At 40.2% G+C, this 22,279-nt stretch overlaps 1 protein-coding gene and 1 non-coding gene across 4 annotated transcripts in view; both read left to right on the top strand.

Moving 5' to 3' along the window:
* Positions 1-1,214: 1,214 nt before the first annotated feature.
* SLC35A3 (solute carrier family 35 member A3) overlaps positions 1,215-22,279 on the top strand; it is a 50,181-nt gene continuing 29,116 nt past the window's right edge. The window contains exons 1-2 of one of the 3 annotated variants that reach the window (XM_033197192.1): positions 1,215-2,411; positions 19,880-20,084. In XM_033197192.1, the coding sequence (XP_033053083.1) occupies positions 2,163-2,411; positions 19,880-20,084 (454 nt within the window). In that variant the 5' untranslated portion in view covers positions 1,215-2,162. Of the gene's footprint in view, positions 2,412-2,483; positions 2,894-19,879; positions 20,085-22,279 lie in introns of those variants that run through there. The other 2 variants (XM_033197190.1, XM_033197191.1) reach the window with 2 other exon arrangements.
* On the top strand, positions 10,807-10,908 carry LOC117076989. Its single transcript, XR_004434593.1, has one exon. It is a non-coding gene; the product is annotated as a U6 spliceosomal RNA (small nuclear RNA).

Raw genomic sequence — 22,279 nt, 5'->3', positions numbered from 1 at the left:
TTGCAGGGCTACTGGGCTACTTTTCTTTTTTTGAGACAGGGTCTGGCTCTATCAGCCCGGCTGGAGTACAGTAACATGATCATGGCTTAATGTGGCCTTGAACTCCTGGGATCAAGCGATCATCCCACCTCAGCCTCCCTCATGAGTAGCTAGGACTAAAGGCATGTACCATTATGACTGGCACATATTTAAATTTTTGTTTTTTGTAGTGATGGGGTCTCAATATGTTGCTCAGGCTGGTCGCAATCTCCTGGGCTCAAGCGATCCGCCAGCTTCAGCCTCCCAAAGTCTTGGGATTACAAGTGTGAGCCGCCACATCTGGCATGCAAAGGCTACTTCTGATTGCAGGCCCTCTAAGCAGTCATCTCAAAATATGTCAAAGAAGTATATTTTGGGGTGAAATATTTTTATTTCCTTCAAAGTCATTGTAGGGTTAATAATTGGCCTAATTTCAATATTGCTGTGTATTGGGAAATAGGGAGGTCCAAGGGGGAGAAGGGTGGGGAAATGGGCAGTTGTTGGAGTAGTCAGAATACACATAACATTTATCAATTAAGTTTGCCTTCCTATATGAGTGCAGTACATGGCACCTGTATTAGTCCATTTTCATGGTGCTGATAAAGACATACCCGAGACTGGGAAGAAAAAGAGGTTTAATAGGACCTACAATTCCACATGGCTGGGGAGGCCTCAGAATCATGGCGGGAGGTGAAAGGTACTTCTTACATGGCTGCAGCAAGAGAAAAATGAAGAAGCAATAGTGGAAACCCCTGATAAACCCATCGGATTTCATGAGACTTACTCACTATCATGAGAATAGCACAGGAAAGACTGGCCCTCATGATTCAATTATCTCCCCCTAGGTCTCTCCCTCAACACGTGGGAATTCTGGGAGATACAATTAAATTTGAGATTTGGGTGGGGACACAGCCAAACCATAACAGCACCCCAAAACAATTACCATAGTAACATCAAAGATCATTGATCACAAAGCACTATACCAGATACAATGATGAACAAATTTAAATATTGCAAAAATTATTGAATATTATGTGACACAGAGACACAAAGTGAGCACATGCTGTTGGAAAAATAGCACCAATAGACGTGCTTGAGGCAAGGTTACCACAAACCTTCAATTTGTAAAAACAAACAAACAAAAAAGCAAAGAAAAGCAATGTTTGTGAAGAGCAACAAAGCAAATCACAATAAAACGAGGCATGCTGTTTTCATCATCTAACAGGCACATTTTGGTTTCAAAAAAACTGGACATATATTAAGATCTAATATGTATTTTACTGTCCAGGAATTTTCTCAAGATTGTATTGCAGAAAATTTTAAAGCCAGTTATTCTACTCTAACACAGTTATTTATTTTTCTTCAATCTCACTTTTTTTCTAAGTATGTCTCTCTTGGACATGGTTTTAATCATTTGCAATATAGAGACATAGGCTGAATTTATAGCAGCACTGAGTTAACAAAAAGAGATAATCCTGTTCGCTTATTTGATAACCCAGCTGAACCTGAAGTACTGATTTCAGCCTGTTCATCACCTGAATGGGCTGCAGTGGTTAGAGGGTTTCCAACACAGCTATGGAAGACTTTTAAGAGGTAATGCTGTAATCCATGCAGCCAGGAAGGGGTAGGTCCCTTATAACTCTGCAATCCTCTGGTCCCAGCTTTCTTTTTCCTCTCCTGATTGATGACACCAGGCCCATTGGTGGTATAGCTCTGGGTTTCCCTCAGTCTCAAGATCTCAGTCAGGGTGGGAGAAGTGGAAGAACAAGCCTTCTTGCAGACCACTGGTTGATTGGCAGCCTTTGCCATAGCTAATCTGGTTTGTTTTCAGGTCAGTGACAGTCACTTTTAGGAGCCGGTTCGTTTGCTTTCAAAATCCATCTCCCCGTTCCTCTCAGGGTTCTTTGCCCCAAAGGACTTTGCCCTTTCTTTCGCAGTGGACACCTTGGCACCCTCTGCAAACAGGCAGTCCCGCAGAGGCCCTCGACGAGTGAAACTCCATCTGTCTCGCGCTCCCAAGAGAGGTGTAGCAGAAAGCAGTGCCCCAGGCCTCCACGCGACGGTGAAGCAGGAACCAGGGGCTGCCAGCAGGGCAGCCCAGGTGCGTCGCCTTAGGGACGGAGCTGCCAAGTGCCAAGCTGGGGATGCCAGAGCCGAGCCGGGAACGGCATTTGCCAGAGCCGAGGCGGAAGCCGGAGCATTTGGGGGACGGGACCGCGGGAACCCGGAAACGCCTGGGCTGCACCGAGCTGGCGGTGGCTACGGCGACAGGAGACGGCGGCGCTGCGGGTCAGCGGTCGCGTTGGACCCAGCGGACTCGGCAGCCTGAGGCGCCCGGCGGAGCTGAACCGCGGCTCCCGGTGGTGGGCTCAGCGGGTCGAGCTGCGCGGGAGGTGAGTCCTCAGCGCACCTGGGGAGGTGCAGGAGCCAGGAGGCCAGCGGCTGCGGGGTGGCCCGGGCAGCTCCTGGAGGAGGAGGAGGAAGAGGAGGCATGCGAGGGGGCTGATGTGAAGTCTGTAGAGGTGAAGGGGACGGTATCGAAGACCTGAAACAAGTGCTAGCTAAGTAGGGTTGGGAGCAGATGAGGTGACACGTTGTAACTCCGACGGACGACGTGCGGAATGTGCTGGGTGGAGGAGGAAAAAAGGCCCAAGGAGAGGGGTGTGTCAAGCGAATGAAGACGGCAGTGTGTGCCTCAGCGCCTGGGGCGTGCGGAGCTAGTGACGGGTGGGCCCGGCTGGGGTCACGTCCCTTCAGTGAACATCCCATGAGCTCTCACTCGGTGTTGAGCCCTGTGGTAGGCACAGATGCACCCGACCAGCACCTGGAGCTCAAGAAGCCGCAGGAACTTAAAGAAATGGAAAGGCTGCTCTTGGTAAGGCTAGTAAGAACACAAGGACTGTTTGAGGCGGGGTGAAATTCTCATCAGAACAGGTGTGTGGGTGCGTTGCTTTATAGTAAAAGACGATCTTTTATTATGTTCTCTTAAATACAGTATTTGAAAATGAAGCCTTTTTGTTTTTGAAATCAACATTCGGCTTTAGTAGTTAAAGGTGAAATTTGGTGCAGTTTCTTACTTGGTGTTCTTATTCACTTTCACTGGTAAACTCAGGGTGTTTCAAGGGAATGACTTGTAAACGTAAAATTTCTGATGCTGACTTTCCTCCCAACTGTTGATTCTATCTCTTCAGCATCTCAAATTTAGTTCTCCCCTTTTTCATTCCCACTACCTCTCTGCTAAATATGCTCGGCTTTCCTCTTCTTACTTGCGCTTAGAGCAGTAACTTCCAAACTGGACTTGTCCTCAGCCTGGCGCCCTTCCAGTTACTTGCCTCCAAATTACTTTTAAAGCCAAAGATCTTATGCCTTTCTTTTTTTGGTTATTCCTTCCTCAGAAATACGCAGTGATTCTCGATCGGCTTCAGAATAAAATGTAAATTATTTAGGGAGGCATTTAATACACTTTGTATTATTTAGGGAGGCTTCAAATTTTTCCTTCAAAATTTGAGTCTGACTATGGCTCCAGTAAAATCAATATGATCCTTTAATTCTTTTTTCCTTTTATTCTGTTAAACAAATATTACTGTTTTCCATATATCCTATTTTTTTAGCCAAACTGTAGTAGTTAATTAGACGTCCAGTTTCTGAACATGCTATATGCCTATCTGCCTTGGTCTTTGCTTTTATCCTTTCTTCCTACAAAGAAGAAACAAGGAAGGCCTTCCTTGCTGTCTTTGTAGAAATTCTACTTATTCTTCAATTCCTTAAATGCCACCTCTTTCTTATGCAGCTTTCTGAAATCTGCCAAATCCAGTTCATTCTTTTTTTCTTTTTCTTTTTCTCTTCTTTTGAGACAGAGTTTTGCGCTTGTTGCCCAGGCTGGAGTGCAATGGTGTGATCTTGGCTCCCTGCAACCTCCGCTTCCCGGATTCAGGCAATTCTCCTGCCTCAGCCTCCCAAAGTAGCTGGGATTACAAGTGCCCACCACCATGCCCAGCTAATTATTTTGTATTTTTATTTGAGACGGGGTTTCACCATGTTGGCCAGGCTGGTCTTGAACTCCTGACCTCAGGTGATCCACTTGCCTTGACCTCCCAAAGTGTTGGGATTACAGGCGTGAGCCACCATGCCCAGCCCATTTTTTTTCTTCATGTGTGCTGGGCTTTATAAATCTTATAATACTTGTTAAATTTGCATTGTACTATGGTTATTTGAGAGTTCTATTATCCCTATTATAATGTAAGCTTCCTAAGGAAAGCATTTGTGCTTACTACTTTTTTTTTTTTTGAGATGGAGTCTTGCTCTATCACTCAGGCTGGAGTGCAGTGGTACCACCCTGTCACCTCACTGCCACCTCTGCCTCCCAGGTTTAAGAGATTCTTCTGCCTCAGTCTCTCAAGTAGCTGGGACTACAGTACAGGCGTGCATTACCATGCCTGGCTAATTTTTGTATTTTTAGTAGAGACGGGGTTTTGCTATGTTGGCCAGGCTGGTTTCAAACTCCTGGCCTCAAGTGATCCACCCACCTCACCTCCTAAAGTGCCAGAATTACAGGCATGAACCACCGCACCCAGCCTGTACTTACTACATTTTTAAAGCACTTTAGTACTTGAACACATCATAATGTGTTAGACTCTTAAATATTTGTTACATTAATCATGTATTGAAACAGTCTCTCATTGTGCTCCTGGAGACAAGATGAGCTCTTGAGTTGTTATAGAAACTTACTGTGGATTTAATATGTGAAAATGCTTTTCTGTTCCATGTTTTAGTACCTCATTTGATCCTAGTAATAAATCGTTGGGGTAGCATAGTTATTATCACCACTATTTTATAGATAAGAATATTAAAGTTCAGACAGACCAAATAGTTTGCCCTGGGTCTTACATACACTCCTTAGGCTGCCTCAATTATATTTGAAATTGATATAATTTGTGTCCTGAAACATGTGCCTTTTACTCAGTAGAAATTCAACATGTTGAACGAGTAATTGGATAAGTTATAGAATCAATGGAAAGAATCTCATTTGAAAGCCTAAACTTGTTCAGTAGCCATGAAGTATAACTTTTGAGCTTTTCCTTTCCTGAGAAGTATAGAGAGTGAAGTTTCTTTTTGATGTTAATCAACTGTGGATTTGTGTGTGTGTGTGTGTGTGTGTGTGTGTCTGTAAGTGCCAGATATTTAGAGTAAGTTATAGACCTGTCTGGGTAACTGAAATAGCTTGAACATCATCAGACTGACAGTTAATAATGTCATTCATGAGTATAAATTTATTATTAAATAAGATTCAGGTGAATATGAATTGGTAGCTTAACATTAGATTTTAATCCTCACAAAAGCAATGTATTCTTAAGTATGTTCAACTTAATTCTCTCTATTAATGAAGGAGTGTAGTGGTTATATATTTTTAATCATTGTTTCTTTAATGTATCTTGTTATATAAATCTGAGTGTGTTTTATATATAAGTGTAAAAATGACTTTAGAAGGTACAATGCTGCTTAGCTTCGCTATTCAGATTGCCTGACCAGAACTCTTTCTAGTTTATCATCCATATTGGAGATACTATCTAAAATGAAACCAAAGACCCAGTTTAAGATACGTTGCTGTACTTAGAGAGATAAGAAGTTTGATTGAAAAGGTATGCTAGGTCACAAAGCATAGTAGAAATTAGAATTAAGATGAAACTGAAACTGGGCCGGGCATGGTGGCTCATGCCTGTAATCCCAGCACTTTGGGAGGCCGAGGCAGGCGGATCTCAAGGTCAGGAATTTGAGACCAGCCTGACCAGCATGGTGAAACCCCGTCTCTACTAAAAATACAAAAAATTAGCTGGGCATGGTGGTGGACGCCTGTAGTCCCAGCTACTCAGGAGGCTGAGGCAGGAGAATTGCTTGAACCCGGGAGGTAGAGGTTGCAGTGAGCCGAGATCGCACCATTGCACTCCAGTCTGGGCAACAGAGCGAGACTTCATCTTAAAAAAAAAAAAAAAATGAAGCTGAAACTTTGAGGTTATGTGAGATAAAATGCTAAGAAACAAGCTCATTCCACAAAGTATCTACATAGGACTTTATATCTACCCAGAGCCTAGTTTTTTCTGTAAAAGTTATGTAAGAAGTTTTTTCTAAATTCATATATGCTATAAAACCAATTTCTTTTTTTTTTTTTTTTTTTTTTTTTTTTTGAGACGGAGTCTCGCTCTGTCGCCCAGGCTGGAGTGCAGTGCCGGATCTCAGCTCACTGCAAGCTCCGCTCCCGGGTTTACGCCATTCTCCCGCCTCAGCCTCCCGAGTAGCTGGACTACAGGCGCCCACCACCTCGCCCGGCTAGTTTTTTGTAATTTTTAGTAGAGACGGGGTTTCACCGTGTTAGCCAGGATGGTCTCGATCTCCTGACCTCGTGATCCGCCCGTCTCGGCCTCCCAAAGTGCTGGGATTACAGGCTTGAGCCACCGCGCCCGGCCTAAAACCAATTTCAAACAGCATTTCTAATAGTATTTTCTATCATGAGTAGGTTTTTTTTTTTTTTTTTTTAAATACAGAGTCTCGCTCTGTCGCCCAGGCTGGAGTGCAGTGGCCGGATCTCAGCTCACTGCAAGCTCCGCCTCCCGGGTTCACGCCATTCTCTTGCCTCAGCCTAACGAGTAGCTGGGACTACAGGCGCCCGCCACCTCGCCCGGCTAATTTTTTTGTATTTTTTAGTAGAGATGGAGTTTCACCGTGTTAGCCAGGATGGTCTTGATCTTGTGACCTCGTGATCCGCCCGTCTCAGCCTCCCAAAGTGCTGGGACTACAGGCTTGAGCCACCGCGCCCGGCCTCATGAGTAGGTTTTATAAAGGTATTCAATGAATAAGGCATTGTAGTATAATAATCACTTTATTTGATTTATATTCCTTAATCATAACCACCCTACAAAATACATACTATTATTTATCACCATTTTATAGATAAGGGAAAGGAGGGACAGAGAGATTAAATAATTTGCTGTACTTATTAAGTTGTAGAGACAGAATGTGAACTCAGTCTGAGACCAAAGGCATACTTTTATATACTATGGTGACTGACCCTCTAATACTTGGATGTGCTTTTTTGTTTTTTAAATAATTTTTTGTAGAGATGAAGTCTTATTATGTTGGCTTGGCTGGTCTTGAACTCCTGGCCTCAAGCGATCCTCCCACCATGGCCTCTGAAAGTGCTGAGATTACCGGTGTGATCAGTCCGTAGACATGCTTAAACATAGGCTTTACTGCAAAGACTATGGGTTTTGACTGAAATAAATCACGGTTCATGTCTGAGCTCTGACAAGTTCTGCAAGACAAGTCATACACTTAATATATCAGAACCTGTGTTTCTTAATCTGTAAAATGAATACCTCCTTTTACAGATTAAATGAGATCTAAATGAGATAATGCCTGTAAATCACCTACCACAATGCCTGATATACTGTAGGTATTCAAGATTCTTTTACTATTTTTACTTCTCTCATGAAATACAGTTATTAGAAAACATTTAATGCAAACCAATTTTGACCTGCATTGTTCTTTTTTTTTTTTTTTTTTTTTTTTTGAGACAGGGTCTCACTGTCACCTTGGCTGGAGTACAGAGGCAGGATCTCAGCTCACTGCAACTTCTACCGCCCTGGCTCAAGTGATCTCCCACTTTAGCCTCCTGAGTAGGTGGAACTGCTGGCATGTGCCACCACACCTGGCTAATTTTTGTATTTTTTGTAGAGACAGCTTTCACCATGTTGCCCAGGTTGGTCTCAGACTTCTGGGCTCAACTGATCCGCCCACCTCAGCCTCCCAAAGTGCTGGAATTGCAGACCTGAGCCACCATGTCCAGCCCCTGCATTTGTCTTTTATGTTATTACACAGAGTTATGAAGAGATCATTCTCCCCCAACAAATATTGTGGATTTTATTTATTGTTTTATAAATTCAACATAGAGTAAATGCTTAATATATGACAGGTGCTGGTATGGAGAAGCAGGAAATACAGTGAATAGAAGAAGGAAATGTATATCATTTGTCAATAAATTGGTCTGATAAAATTTATGAGTGCTATTATAAAAGGTATACGCAAAATGGCATGAGAGTATAGTAGAGGGAAGGATTCAGTCTGCTTGGAAGACATATGAAACTTCACTGAAACTTGTATTTTGAGTCCTGTAAGATATGTAGAGGTTCTGCAAATACAGAAGGGAGAAGAGGTGTTTAAAAAGAGGAATATTTGTTCAGTGAATGCATGAAAGAACAAGATTGAGACATGTAATAGTTTACGGCAGGAAATGTAGGTTGGGACCAGATTATGAGGGCTCTTTTATGTGAAGGAGTTTGGACTCTATCCTCTATTTTGTAAGAAGTCAGTTTAACTTTACAAACAGGGCAAGGGACAGTGACTCATGCCTGTAATCCCAGCACTTTGGGAGGCCTAGGTGAGAGGATCACTTGAGGGCAGGAGTTTGAGACCAGCATGGGCAATGAAGCAAGACCCCAGCTCTACAAAAAATAAAAATATTATCTGGTTGTGGTAGCATGCGCTTGTAGGTCCAGCTACTTGGGAGGCTGAGGCAGAAGGATTGCCTGAGCCCGGTAGGTTGAGGCTGCAGCGAGCCGCGATCACAGCACTGCACTCCAGCCTGGGTGACAGAGTCAGACTTGGTCTCAAAAAAACCCCCAAAAAACAAAAACGGAAGAGATGTGATCAGGCCTACGTCTTATTAAGACATCTGCTATATGGAACCTAGATTAGAGTTGAGAGCGTCTGAAGCTTGCCCTCTTCAGTTAGGCAGAGTGACATGAGACTTGAACAGTAAATGTAGAACAAACATAATTAATATATATTTATATTCTCTGTAGCTTAAGCTTATAGTATGTGTAAACTTCTAAGACTGTAGGTTTACCAGGAACTGGTTGCAATTTCATGTTTAGAAAAGGTGTTGTTTAAAAAAACAAAACTTAACAGCATTGGATTCGAATATTGGAATCTTGTTCTCAAGGGAAAGTGGTAATCTAACATTAATTATTTAAATATAAGCAGCTAGAATTTTTTAAAGTTTGAAAAGCTTTGACAACAAAGGAAGACAAGTTGTTCTACTGTAAAGGCACATGCACTGTAAGTTTATCACAGCACTATTCACAATAGCAAAGACATAGAATCAATCTAGATGCCCATCAGTGGTGAACTGGACGTAAAAATGCGGTACATATACACCCTGGAATACTATGCAGCTATAAAACAATGAGACCATGGCCTTTGCAGCAACATGGATGGAGCTGAAGGCCATTATTCTAAACAAATTAATGCAGGAACAGAAAACCAAATACTGCATGTTCTCAGTTATAAGTAGGAGCTAAACATTGAGTACCTATGGACACAAAGAAGGGGACACAGTAGACATTCAGGTCTATTTAAGGGTGCAGGGTTGGAGGGGGGTAAGGATTGAAAAATTACCTATTGGACATTATGCTGATTACCTGGGTGACAAAATTATCTATACACCAAACCCCCATGACACACAATTTACCCATGTAACAGACGTGCATACCTACCTCTTACCTTCAATCTAAAATAAAAGTTGGGGAAAAAAAGAATGTTTAACAGTTTGTCAGACCACAAATCCATAAAAATTGCTCATTCTATGTTGTTTCAGTTAAATTATCTTCACATTAAATTTTTAAAAAATCATTTATGTGTGCTACAAAGAAAACTATTTTAAGGCCCTCACCATTCAGGTTTATCCTCAGGCTGAATTAAATAGCTAAACATTGTTCTCAATTACCCTTCTATGCTTTATTTATTTAAGATAGGATCTTACTCTGTCACACAAGAAGGAATGTAGTCATACAAGGGCCAGCCACGGTGTCTCACACCTAATATCTGAGATTGAGCAATAAATTATGTTTAAAGGAGTCAACTTGAATAGTCTAGTATGGACAGAGAGCCTAAAATTGGGAATTTTTTTCTCTAGCTTATAAGCTTTATATCTGATTATATGTTACTAATATTTCGAGTTATAAAAACAAACATACTAATGAAAATAGTGACAGTCTGTACCGTTTTGCCTTTTATGTCCTTTTTTCCCCCCTACCCACACCTACCTATGTCTTTTAAAACAGCAAAGAGGCCAGGCGGGGTGGCTCATACCTGTAATCCCAGCACTGTGGGAAGCTGAGGCAGGAGGATGGCCTGAGCCTGAGACCAGCCTGGGCAACACAGGGAGACCTCATATTTACAAATAAAAATTTTTTTTTACCTAGGTGTGGTGGCACATGCCTGTGGTTCTAGCTACTCAGGAGGCTGAGGTGGGAGGATAGCTCGAGCCCAGGAGGTAGAGGCAGCAGTGAGCCATGATCATACCACTGCACTCCAGCCTGGGGAACAGAGTGAGATCCTGTCTCAAAAAATATAAAATAAAATAATAAAACAAATTGATGTTTTCCAAACTAAGTGGTAGTAGAAGAATTGCTTTGTAACACTGGCCAAGTTCTTGTTTTTTCTATGGAAATGTTACTGTTAAACATTTAGTTTTGTGAACAAAAAGTGAATGGGTCAGTTTTCTATGAGAAGATTACTAGAGTAGTTTCTCATTCATTTAGTATCTTTGTTGTTACTAAGTCCAGAATATATTTTAAAAAGTATTTATCAAGTACATACTGTGTGTAAGGAATTGTTCTACCTACTCTTCAGTAAACCAGTTTTCCTAATAATTAATTTTTAAAAATATAGCACCTTAATTTCATCCAATCTTTCTCTAAAACATATTTAATGCTTTCTGCTTGAATAGACAGAGTGCTCCCTTTGGCAGCACATATACTAAAATTTGAAGGTTATGGAGAAGATTAGCATGGCCCTTGCTCAAGGATGCGACACAAATTCATGAAGCATTCCATTGGGGAAGAAAAAAAAAGACATAGAATTGGAAACAATTACATTTTAAAAATACAGACCTAGATCCTCATGTTAATTTCTTGTGGTTGCTGTAACAAATTATCACAAATTTTATGGCTTAAAACAACAGCAATTTATTCTCTCAGAGTTCTGGAGACCAGAAATCCAAAATTAATAGAACTGAGTTGAAATCTAATTGTCAGCAAGGCCTCACTCCATCTGGTTCCTCTGGGAGAGCATCCATTCCTTTCCTCTTCCAGCTTCTGGCAGCTGCCAGTATTCCTTTGCTTGTGCCTGCATCACTCTAATATTCAAGGACAGCATCATCAAATCTCTCTCTGCTTCATCTTCATATTGCATTCTTCTCTTGTGTATCTGTATTCTCCTTTTCTTTTATTTCTTTTTTTTTTTTTGAGACGGAGTCTCGCTCTGTCGCCCAGGCTGGAGTGCAGCGGCATGATCTGGGCTCACTGCAAGCTCTGCCTCCTGGGTTCACGCCATTCTCCTGCCTCAACCTCCCGAGTAGTTGGGACTACAGGAGCCCACCACCGCGCCCGGCTGATATTTTGTATTTTTAGTAGAGATGGGGTTTCACCGTGTTAGCCAGGATGGTCTCAATCTCCTCCATCTCGTGATCCGCCCACCTTGGCTTCCCAAAGTGCTGGGATTATAGGCGTGAGTCACGGTGCCCAGCATCCTCTTCTTTTTAAAAATATTTTTCCAGAACGGGTGCAGTGACTCACATCTGTAATCGCAGCACTTTGAGGGGCCGAGGTGGGTGAATCACCTGAGGTCAGGAGTTCAAGACCGCCCTGGTCAACATGGTGAAATCCCATCTCTAGTAGAAATACAAAAATTAGCCAGGCATGGTGGTGAAAGTCTGTAATCCCAGCTAGTCGGGAGACTGAGGGAGGAGAATCGCTTGAACCCAGGAGGCAGAGGTTGCAATGAGCTGAGATCACACCATTGCACTCCAGCCTGGGCAACAGAGCAAGCTTCCATCTCAGAATATATATATTCCAGCTTTATTTAAGTGTTTATATATATATACGTATTAATTAAATATTTGATGGCTGATTTCCATCTGGAGAGTTGTTTATAATTGTATTTTTTTTTAACTTCTATCCCCAATCTTCTTAGTTTTGAATCTTTACTAATGATTAGTGCCTGTAGACCCTACCTGGCTTTTACAGAAGTCTCTGTTCTTTGTAGAATATCTTTAACTGTTGTAAGTGGTGGGAAGTGACCGTAACAGAATGAGGTAGAGCAGAATTGCATGAGATTGTGGGGAAATAGTAGGGTGGGAAGGAGTAAGTCCATTTTTATATGGCAGCACACATTGAAAGGAGATCTTAAGAGATATTAAGTAGTTTTGTTTTCCAAATCAATGCATTTCTGTAAAGAGTACAATAGTGCTGAACGATTTTTATTCTAAATATTAGAATGCAAATAGGTTTTATATGTGTATAGATAAAGAAATATCTGAATACTCTTGTTTTTATTTGAATCTAGGAATGGAAATTTGGCAGCCTATGAAAGAACAAGTTAAAATGGATACTACTGTAACTTACGTACAGGTGATATTTTCTTAGTAAACAGTTACCTGACACCTTGAGGAAGAAAGAAAAGGAGAAACAATGAGAAGTTGTTTAACTTAGAATGTGATAGGAGCCTGTAAGTTATAAAGAGTTGGTTAAATATTACTGAGCAAGATTTTGCTTTTCTTAAGCACTTAAGAGGGAACTAATTTAGGGGAGGCTATTGTTTCTTTCATAAAAATTGAGTTTATTGTATCTGTAGTGTAAATTACTTTCTACTCATTTCTTTCACTTACATAAAAAATGTTTTTGAGTTGTCCACAAGATTATTATGGATTTCAAGTACAAGATATTGTTGCTTTTCTTCTTGAGTACTGTATCTACTTCTGAGATAGTTAGAAAAGAATATGTACAAATACCAGTGTAAAAAGTAAAGTCAATTGTGATGAATTTTATTTGTCATTATTTAGCTTGTAATAATAGGTTATAGTTTTAAAGTTTCGGCATTATGGAAGATAATGGACAAAAAATTTCAACTGAACTCAGCATTTCTGTATGTATTTAATTTTTTCTGTTGATTTACTTGGAAAAACCTTAAAATGTTTGTTTTTTACCCTAATACTTGTCTCTGACCAGTGTATAATGTGACATATTTGCATTGCACTTTGTAACTTGTGTGTTTTCATATATACTCTCTTATGTCATTAACCTCTAGTAGACTGATATTGTTACTAAGGGAGTATAGTATAAAATGCAGAGTAAAATGTAAATATAGCTTACTCTAAAAATCATAACTTAGGAATTTAGCCCTTGTTTTTATAATAGAAGGAAAATTGACTTGTAGAATATCTAAGATACTAGGTAGTCTAAAATGTATGTGAATTTTATTTTATTTTATTATTTATTTATTTATGTATTTATTTTTGAGACAGAGTCTTGCTCTGTTGCCCAGGCTGGAGTGTAGTGGTGGGATTTTGGCTTACTGCAACCTCTGCCTCCCGGGTTCAAGAAATTCTTGTGGCCTCAGCTTCCTGAGTAGCTGGGATTACAGGTGTGTGCCACCATGCCTGGCTAATTTTTGTATTTTTAGTAGAGACGGGGTTACGCCACGTTTACCAGGCTTGGCTCGAACTCCTGGCCTCAAGTGATCTGCTCACCTCAGCCTCCCAAAGTGCTGGGATTACAGACATGAGCCACTACACCCAGCCTGTATATGAATTTTAGTACTGTTTTAAAACATTGACTAAACATTTAGTTTTTTAGGACTTTTAGTGGCTGGAGACATATCAGCAAAATACAGATACTGTCTCAGAATGATAAGCTTTATACACAGACTGAAAAAGTATACAGACTATACATTGGTGAGCCACTGGAAATAAGTCTGTAGTAATACTGATTTTAGGATTTACCTACAAGGATGTATTCTTTCCCCCCTTCCTTCTTTCCTTCCTTCCTTCCTTCCTTCCTTCCTTCCTTCCTTCCTTCCTTCCTTCCTTTTTTTTAAAATCAACTTTATTGAGTTGTAATTTACATACAGTAAATGTACCCATTGAATAAAATGAACCATTGTACTCATGAATTGTAGATTAAAAAAAAAAAATCTACAATTCAGTGAATTCTGATAAATAAATTCAATCATATAACCACCACGCAGTATTTCTACCACTACCAAAAATTCTTTTTTTTTTTTTTGAGACGGAGTCTCGCTCTGTCGCCCAGGCTGGAGTGCAGTGGCCGGATCTCAGCTCACTGCAAGCTCTGCCTCCCGGGTTTATGCCATTCTCCTGCCTCAGCCTCCGGAGTAGCTGAGACTACAGGCGCCTGCCACCTCGCCCGGCTAGTTTTTTGTATTTTTAGTAGAGACGGGGTTTCACCGTGTTAGCCAGGATGGTCTCGATCTCCTGACCTCATGATCCGCCCATCTCGGCCTCCCAAAGTGCTGGGATTACAGGCTTGAGCCACCGCGCCTGGCCTGCCACTACCAAAAATTCTTTGCTGTCCCTTTGCAGTCAGCCCTCAGCCCCAGCCCTGTCTATAGGTAACCATAAATTTGCATTTGTCAGTGTAGTTTAATTTTGCCTTTTCTAGAATTTTATATAAATGGAAAGATAAAGTATGCAGTATACTGTTTTGTTTAAATTTTTTGGCTTAGTATGTTTTTTTACTTTTTTGGGGTGTTTAGTGTGGCAGTATTTTATTCCTTTTTATAGCTGAGCATTATTCCATTGTATGGATATACCACATAGGATCATTTATTAAAATATTGATGGGCATTTGGAGTATTTCATTTCTGATGTTACAAATAAAGCTCCTGTAAATATTCATGTACAAATATTGTTGTGAACATGTAATTTCAAATTTCTTGGGTACATCTAAGAGTGGAATTGCCAGGTCATATGAAAAGATTATGTTACCATTTTCTTTCTTCTCTTCCTTCCCTTGCTTTTGTCCCTCCCCTCCTCTCCTCTTCCCTCCCCTCTCCTACCCCCCTCTCCCTTTCCCTCCCCTCCCCTCCTTCCCTTTCTTCCTTTCCTTTCCTACCTTCCGTTTCTTACCTCTCTTTCTCGCCTTGGTTCCCTCTCCCCTCGGCTTCCCCTCCTCTCCCCTCCCCTTCTGTCCTCTCTCCTATCCTCTTTTTGTTTTTATTTGAGAGGGTCTTGCTCTGTTGCTCAGGCTAGAATACAGCAGTTCAATCGTAGCTCACTATAACCTCAAACCTCCTAGGCTCAAACCATCCTCCTACCTCAGCCTCCTGAGTAACTGGGACTACATGCTTGTAGCACCAAACCCAGCTAATTTTTTTATTTTTTGTAGAGGTGGGGTCTCAATATGTTGCCCAGGCTGCTCTCAAACTCCTGGCCTTAAGTGATCCTTCAGCCTCAGCCCCCCAAAGTGCTGTTTTCTTTTAATAAGGAATTAATAAACTTTTTCAAAATGGTTGTACCATTTTACAGTTTTCACTAGCAATGTTGAGGGCTGTTTGCTCTAAATCCCCTTTAATTCTTAGTTGTATCAGTTTTTAAAATTTAGCCAGTCTAATAGGTACATAGTGGTATCTCATTGTGGTCTGAATTTGTATTTCTCTAATGACTGTGATGTTGAACACCTTTTCCTATACCTATTAATCACTCATTTGTCTTTATTGATAAAATATCTTTCTTTTTTTTTTTTTTTTGAGATGGAATGTTACTCTTGTTGCCCACACTGGAGTACAATGGTGCAATCTTGGCTCCCTGCAGCCTCCATCTGCTGGGTTCAAGCGATTCTCCTGCCTCAGCCTCCCGAATAGTTGGGATTACAGGCACCCGCGAGCATGCCCAGCTAATTTTTGTATTTTAGTAGAGATGGGATTTCATCATGTTGGCCAGGCAGCTCTTGAACTCCTAACCTCAGGTGATCCACCCACCTTGGCCTCCCAAAGTGCTGGGATTACAGGCTTGAGCCACTGCGCCCGGCTGGTAAAATATCTTTTGCCTATTTTTAAATTGGATTGTCAGTCTTTGATTTATTGTATTATTAAAGTTCTGTATATATTCTGGATATATTGTCAGATCCATGTATTGAGAATATTTTCTCCCATAATGTAGTTTGCCTTTCATGTTATTTTATAATATCTTTGGAAGAGCAGTCTTTGATTTATTGTTGTTTTATTTTATTGAGGCAGAGTCTTGCTCTGTCACCCAGGCTGGAGTGTTGGTGGCATGAACATGGCTCACTGCAGCCCTGACCTTCTGGGCTCAATTGATCCTCCTGCCTCAGCCTCTTGCATGCTGGGACCACAGGTGCATGCCACCATGCCTAGCTAATTTTTTGTAGAACTGGGGTCTCACTTTGTTGTCCAGGCTGGTCTTGAACTTCTGGGCTCAAGTGATGCTTCTGCCTCAGCCTCTCAAAGTGCTGGGATCACAGGTGTGAGCCACTGTACCTGGCCCATTTTTAAATTTTAATGTGTCCAATTTATCAATTCTTTTCATTTATGGTTTGTGCTTTTTGTATCCTAAGAACTCTTGGCCTGTCTCTACATGATTACAGTTTTTCCTTTTCTTTCTTATTGAATATTTATAGTTTCAGCTTTTGTAATGGCTATATAATCCATTTCTAGTTAATATTTGGTATGAGAAAGTTAGGGGTAGAGAGCTATTTTTAAAAAAATGCATATATCTGGCAGGGCACAGTGGCTCATGCCTGTAATCCCCACACTTTGGGAGACTGAGGCAGGCGGATCATTAGGTCAGGAGATCAAGACCATCCTGGCCAACATGGTGAAACCCCGTCTCTACTAAAAATACAAAAACTAGCTGGGCATGGTGGTGTGTGCTTGTAATCTCAGCTACTTGGGAGGCTGAGACAAGAGATTTGCCTGAACCAGGGAGTCAGAGGTTGCAGTGAGCTGAGATCGTACCACTGCACTCTGGCCTGGTGACAGAGCGAGACTCCGTCTCAAAAATAAATAAATAAAAATAAATAAATAAATAAAAATACATATATCTCATTATTCCAGTCCAGAACTATTTGTTGAAAAGACTGTCCCTTTTTTTTGTACCATTGTCAAATATTGTTTGACAATATTTATGTGTGGTTTAATAGACTGAATATTTGTGCTCTTCCCTCTGTCCCCTGCCTCCCCAAATTCACATGTTGAAATCCTAACTCTCAGTATGATGTTGTTAAGAAGTAGGGCCTATGGGAGGTAATTAGGTCATGAAAGTGGAGCCCTTATGAATGAGATTAGTGCCTTTATAAAAAGAGACCCCAGAGAACTCTATTTTCTGCCATGTGAGGATACAATGAGAAGACAGACATCTGTGAACCCAGAAGAGAGGCCTCACTAGAACCCAGTGATGCCAGCACTCTGATCTTGGACTTCCAGCCTGCAGAACTGTGAGAAATAAATTGCTGTGTTTATAAGCCACCCAGTCTATGATACTTTGTTATAGCAGCCTAAGCTCATGAGACATATGGATCTAAATCTGGACTATATTCTGTTCCATTGATCTATGCTTCTGTCCTCATGCCAATACCAGATTTTATTTTTCTGTTTTGAGACGGTGTCTCGCTCTGTTGCCCAGGCGGGAGTGCAGTGGCGCAATCTCAGTTCACTGCAACCTCCGCCTCCCAGGTTCAATCAATTCTCCTGCCTCAGCTTCCTGAGTAGCTGGGATTACAGGCGCCCGCCACCACACCCGGCTAATTTTTTGTATTTTTAGTAGAGACGAGCTTTCACTATGTTGGCCAGGCTGATCTCGAACTCCTGACCTCGTGATCTGCCTGCCTTGGCCTCCCAAAGTGCCGAGATTACAGGTGTGAGCCACCACGCCCAGCCACCAGTTTTGATTACTGTAGTTTTATAGTAAGTCTGGAAGTTTGGTAGCTTAAGGCTTTTAATTTTGTTTTTCTTTTTCAAAATTGTTTTGGTGGTCTAGGTCCTTTGTATTTCCATATGATTTTAAAATAAGCTTGCTTGGTTTTTGTTGTCTGTTTGTTTACCAAAAAAGCCTGCAGAGATTTTGTTCAGAATTGAATTGAATCTTCAGTTAAATCTATGACAAAGGATGTGATCTTCACTAGGAAAGCAGTCAGGTATTACACACTCTGCATTGTCCTTCCTTGAATTCAAGTAAGATCTTGTAGATTTCTTTCTTTTTTTCTGAGATGGAGTCTTGCTCTGCCGCCAGGCTGGAGTGCAGTGGCGTGATCTCGGCTCACTGCAACCTCCGCCTCCCAAGTTCAAGCTATTCTTCTGCCTCAGCCTCCCAAGCAACTGGGACTACAGTTACAGTTGCATGCCACCATGCCCAGCTAATTTTTGTATTTTTAGTAGAGACGAGATTTCACTATGTTGGCCAGGATTGTCTTGATCTCTTGACCTCATGGTCCACCTGCCTCAGCCTCCCAAAGTGCTGGGATTACAGGTGTGAGCCACTGCGCTTGGCCAGGTAGATCATTTTTATGTCTACCACGGTAATGGTGGTTGATAGTATTCAGATTTTCTGTATTCTTACCGGGTTTTCTTTTTTGTTGTTATTTTATTAATTACTGAGAAAGGTAGGGTAAAAATCTTTAATTATGACTGCATTTACCTGTTTTCCCCTTTAGTTATGTTAGTTTTTGCATTATGTATTTTGAAAGTATGTTATTTGGCACATATATATTTAAAATGATTATATTATTCTAACGTATTGACGCTTTTATCATGATGAAATGGCCTTCTTTGATTCCAAAAATAAATCTTATGTAACCCATTTTGACTGATATTAATAAAGTTTCTTTAATTTTTTTAGTTATTTTTCTCATGATGTGTCTTTTTTTGTCCTTTTACTTTTTAACTTATATATGTCTTAATATTTAAAGTGAGTCTCCAGGAGTAATACTGAATTGCTTTAGGGAAAATATAGGGATTTTGAATTAGTATTATTGGGGGAAGCTGGGTGAGGGGTACATGTGAACTCTTGTACTATTTTTTAAACTATATGAGTCTAAAATTATTTTAAGTCTTCATAATTGCTTGTTGCTGCATTTTTAAGATAGCTTGCTTGAAATTCTTTTCTGACCATTGCAACAACTGTGTCATCTCCGCATTGTTGTCTGTTGGTTGTCCTTACTCATGCAAGCTGAGACCTTTTTTCTTTGTTGGTATAATAAATATACTTACTTTGGATTGTTTCCTGAACTTTTTGCATATTATATTGTGAGACTCTTTCCTATTTAAATCTTCTATGTTAATGGACAGCCACTGGGGAGGGAGGAAATGTACTGCTTCCTTGCAAACATTTGCCTTCTATAGGGCAGCAGTGGTCAGCAGGGCTCTGTCCCACAGTTTCTGTGGCTCTAACCCCTAGTGGGAGGGGGAAGGGCCACCACCTCTGCTCTCATTGGTTCAAGATGAGGATAGTCAGTTAGTTCTTTCTTGCTGATTACACAGTAACCAGTTGAAAAGATTTTGTTCTGAAATACTCTTGCCTTCTCAGGCCTTTGGTTAGAGAAAGTATGTTTTTCTTGGGGCTTTTGTTGTTGTTGTTGTTCTATGCCTTTGAGCAGTTTCAGGTTGTGGGCTGCTGAAGCACCCAAAGTAGGTTACATCTGTAGCAAAAAAAATCTCTAGGGAATTCACTGCTGAGTCATCCCTCAAGATCTGATGTCTCTAGCCAATTTACCTTATTTTCTTCACCTTTCAGAGTCAGTAGTTGCTTTTTGTTTCCAATTCAAGGTTTTCTGTTGTAATTAGCAGAAAGAATAAGGTGGCGTGTGCTTATTCCATCTTGTCTGGAACAAGAAGTCTTTTGGTTTGTTTGTTTTCTTTTTTTTATTTATTCTTTTTGGTGGCAGGTGGAGGAGAGACCTGCAGGCCCTCTCCCTTCTCCCTCTTGGTGTTTTTTAATATACTAATTTTCATATGTTTTTATCTTATTTATTTGCCCCTTTTTTTTGTTTTTCAGGCAAATGAAGATAAAACAATGTCCGCCAACCTAAAATACCTTTCCCTGGGAATTTTGGTCTTTCAGACTACCAGTTTGGTTCTAACAATGCGTTATTCTAGAACTTTAAAAGAAGAAGGACCTCGTTATCTATCTTCAACAGCAGTGGTTGTTGCTGAACTTTTGAAGATAATGGCCTGCATTTTATTAGTCTACAAAGAGAGCAGTAGGTATCTAGGTTTTTTGTTTTTAATCAATGCAGTTTATTTAGTTTGCGTATATATATTGGTAACTACACATTTGCACTCTTGCATTGTGGAATGGCCTAGTATGAAGAACATTTCAATATTTTAAAATTTTTCTTAAGACATTTTAAGTCTAGTAATAAAACCATTTTATTTTAATCTGTATCATAATTCATATCTTCTGGTTGATTCTGTAAATATAAAATAGTTTCTTGCATTTATAATAATTTGAGAGTAAGAGTAAGTTTTATAAATCTGTTACTGTTAGAACTTTAGAAGAATCATTTTTTTACTAATGTAAACAACTATTTTATTTGCTTTATTGATTAGTCCAGCAGTGACTAATTTTATGTAGTTTTTAAAAACAGTTCTATTGAGATAATTCATGAGCCATATAATTTATGTGTTTAAAGTATATTATTTAATGGTTTTTTGGTATATTTCAATTCTAATTTTTTAGACCTGTGGTAAAGTATATACATATAACAAAATTTGCCATCTTAACTATTTTTAGTGTACACTTCTTTGTCATTACTTTTACAATGTTGTGCAACAATGACCACTATCCATTTCTAAAATGTTTTTAGCACTTTAAACAAAAACTTTGTAACTGTTAAGTAATAATCCCCATTCTCCCTTACTCACAGCCCCTAGTAACCTCTGATTCACTTTCTGGCTCTATGAATTTGCCTATTTTAAATATTTCATGTAAGTAGAATCATACATTTGTCCTTTTAGGTCTGGCACTTAGCAAAATGTTTTCAAGATTTATTCACGTTGTAACATGTGTCAGAACTGTATTCCTTTCTATGGCTGAATAACATTCTATTGTATGCACATAGCACATTTTGTTGATTCATCCATGTGTTGATGGACACTTAGGTTGTTTCCACCTTTTGGCTATTGTGAATAATACTGAAAAGAACAATGAGTAATGCTTCGGTAGATACACAAGTATCTGTTTGAGTCCCTATTTTCATTCCTTTTGGGTATGTATTTAGGAGTGGAATTGCTGGGTCATATGATAATTCTATGTTTAACTTTTTAAGGAACCATCAAACTGTTTTTCACAGCAACTGGACCATTTTACATCTCCACCAGCAAAGTACAAGGGTTCCTGTTTCTTCACATCTTCACCAGCACTTAATATTTTGTTGTTGTTTTTTTAAATAGCCATTCTAATAGGTGTAAAGTAGTACCTCATTGTGGTTTTGACTTGTGTTTCTCTAATAACTAATGATGATGAATTTTTATGAGTTTTTTTTTTGACTTTTTGTGTCCATCCTTCCTCCCTCCTTCCCTCCCTCCCTCCCTTCCTTTCTTTCTTTTTCACTGAGTCTCACTATGTTGCCTAGACTGGAGTACAATGGCACGATCTTGGCTCACTGTAACCTCCACCTCCCAGGTTCAAGTGATTCTCATGCCTCAGCCTCCCGAGTAGCTATGATTACAGGGGCGTGCTACCAAACCTTGCTACTTTTTGTATTTTTAGTAGAGACAGGATTTCACCAGGTTGGCCAGGCTGGTCTCGAACTCCTGACCTCAGGTGATCCGCCTACCTCGGCCTCCCAAAGTGCTGGGATTATAGGCATGAGCCACCACACCTGGTCCTTTTTGTGTATTTTCTTTCAAACTACATCTGACATGACTTGTTAAAAGATTGAATATGTGAAAGTCAGAAGAAAGGAAGAATCCAGTTTGAGGAATAATTGCTAGGTTTTTAGATTAAACTATTGGGTGAATGGGTGCTACAATTAATGATATATATAAATAGGTTTGGGGGAAAATTAAAGCTGCTTTTTGCATCATTAAGTTTCAGACAGCTATAAGCATTCCCATTGAGATGTCAAATAGTAGAGTCTATGCATATGGAACTCAAGAATTTGTCAGTTTACATTTTGCTTTGAAGCCAATGATTGAATGAGATCACCTAGTGTATACTAGAAGAAGAGAAGGCCAAAGACTGAGCTCTGTTGCATTCCCAATATTTAGAGGTTAGATTCCACAGGAGGAATCAGCAAATGAAGATTGAAGGAAAATAAAAAGATAAATGGAAATGTAATAGCCAAGCTGAGATAGTAGTGTTTTTGCCGCTAAGGTATAGATGAGCAGAAGTATTCACTGCATTTAACATTGTGGAGCCAAAGATATCTTTGACACAAACAGTTGCATTGTA

Source organism: Trachypithecus francoisi, unplaced genomic scaffold, assembly GCF_009764315.1.
Source record: "Trachypithecus francoisi isolate TF-2019V2 unplaced genomic scaffold, Tfra_2.0 Lachesis_group5, whole genome shotgun sequence".
NCBI classification, from domain to species: Eukaryota; Metazoa; Chordata; class Mammalia; order Primates; family Cercopithecidae; genus Trachypithecus; species Trachypithecus francoisi.
This window is presented reverse-complemented; position numbering and strand designations above follow the sequence as displayed.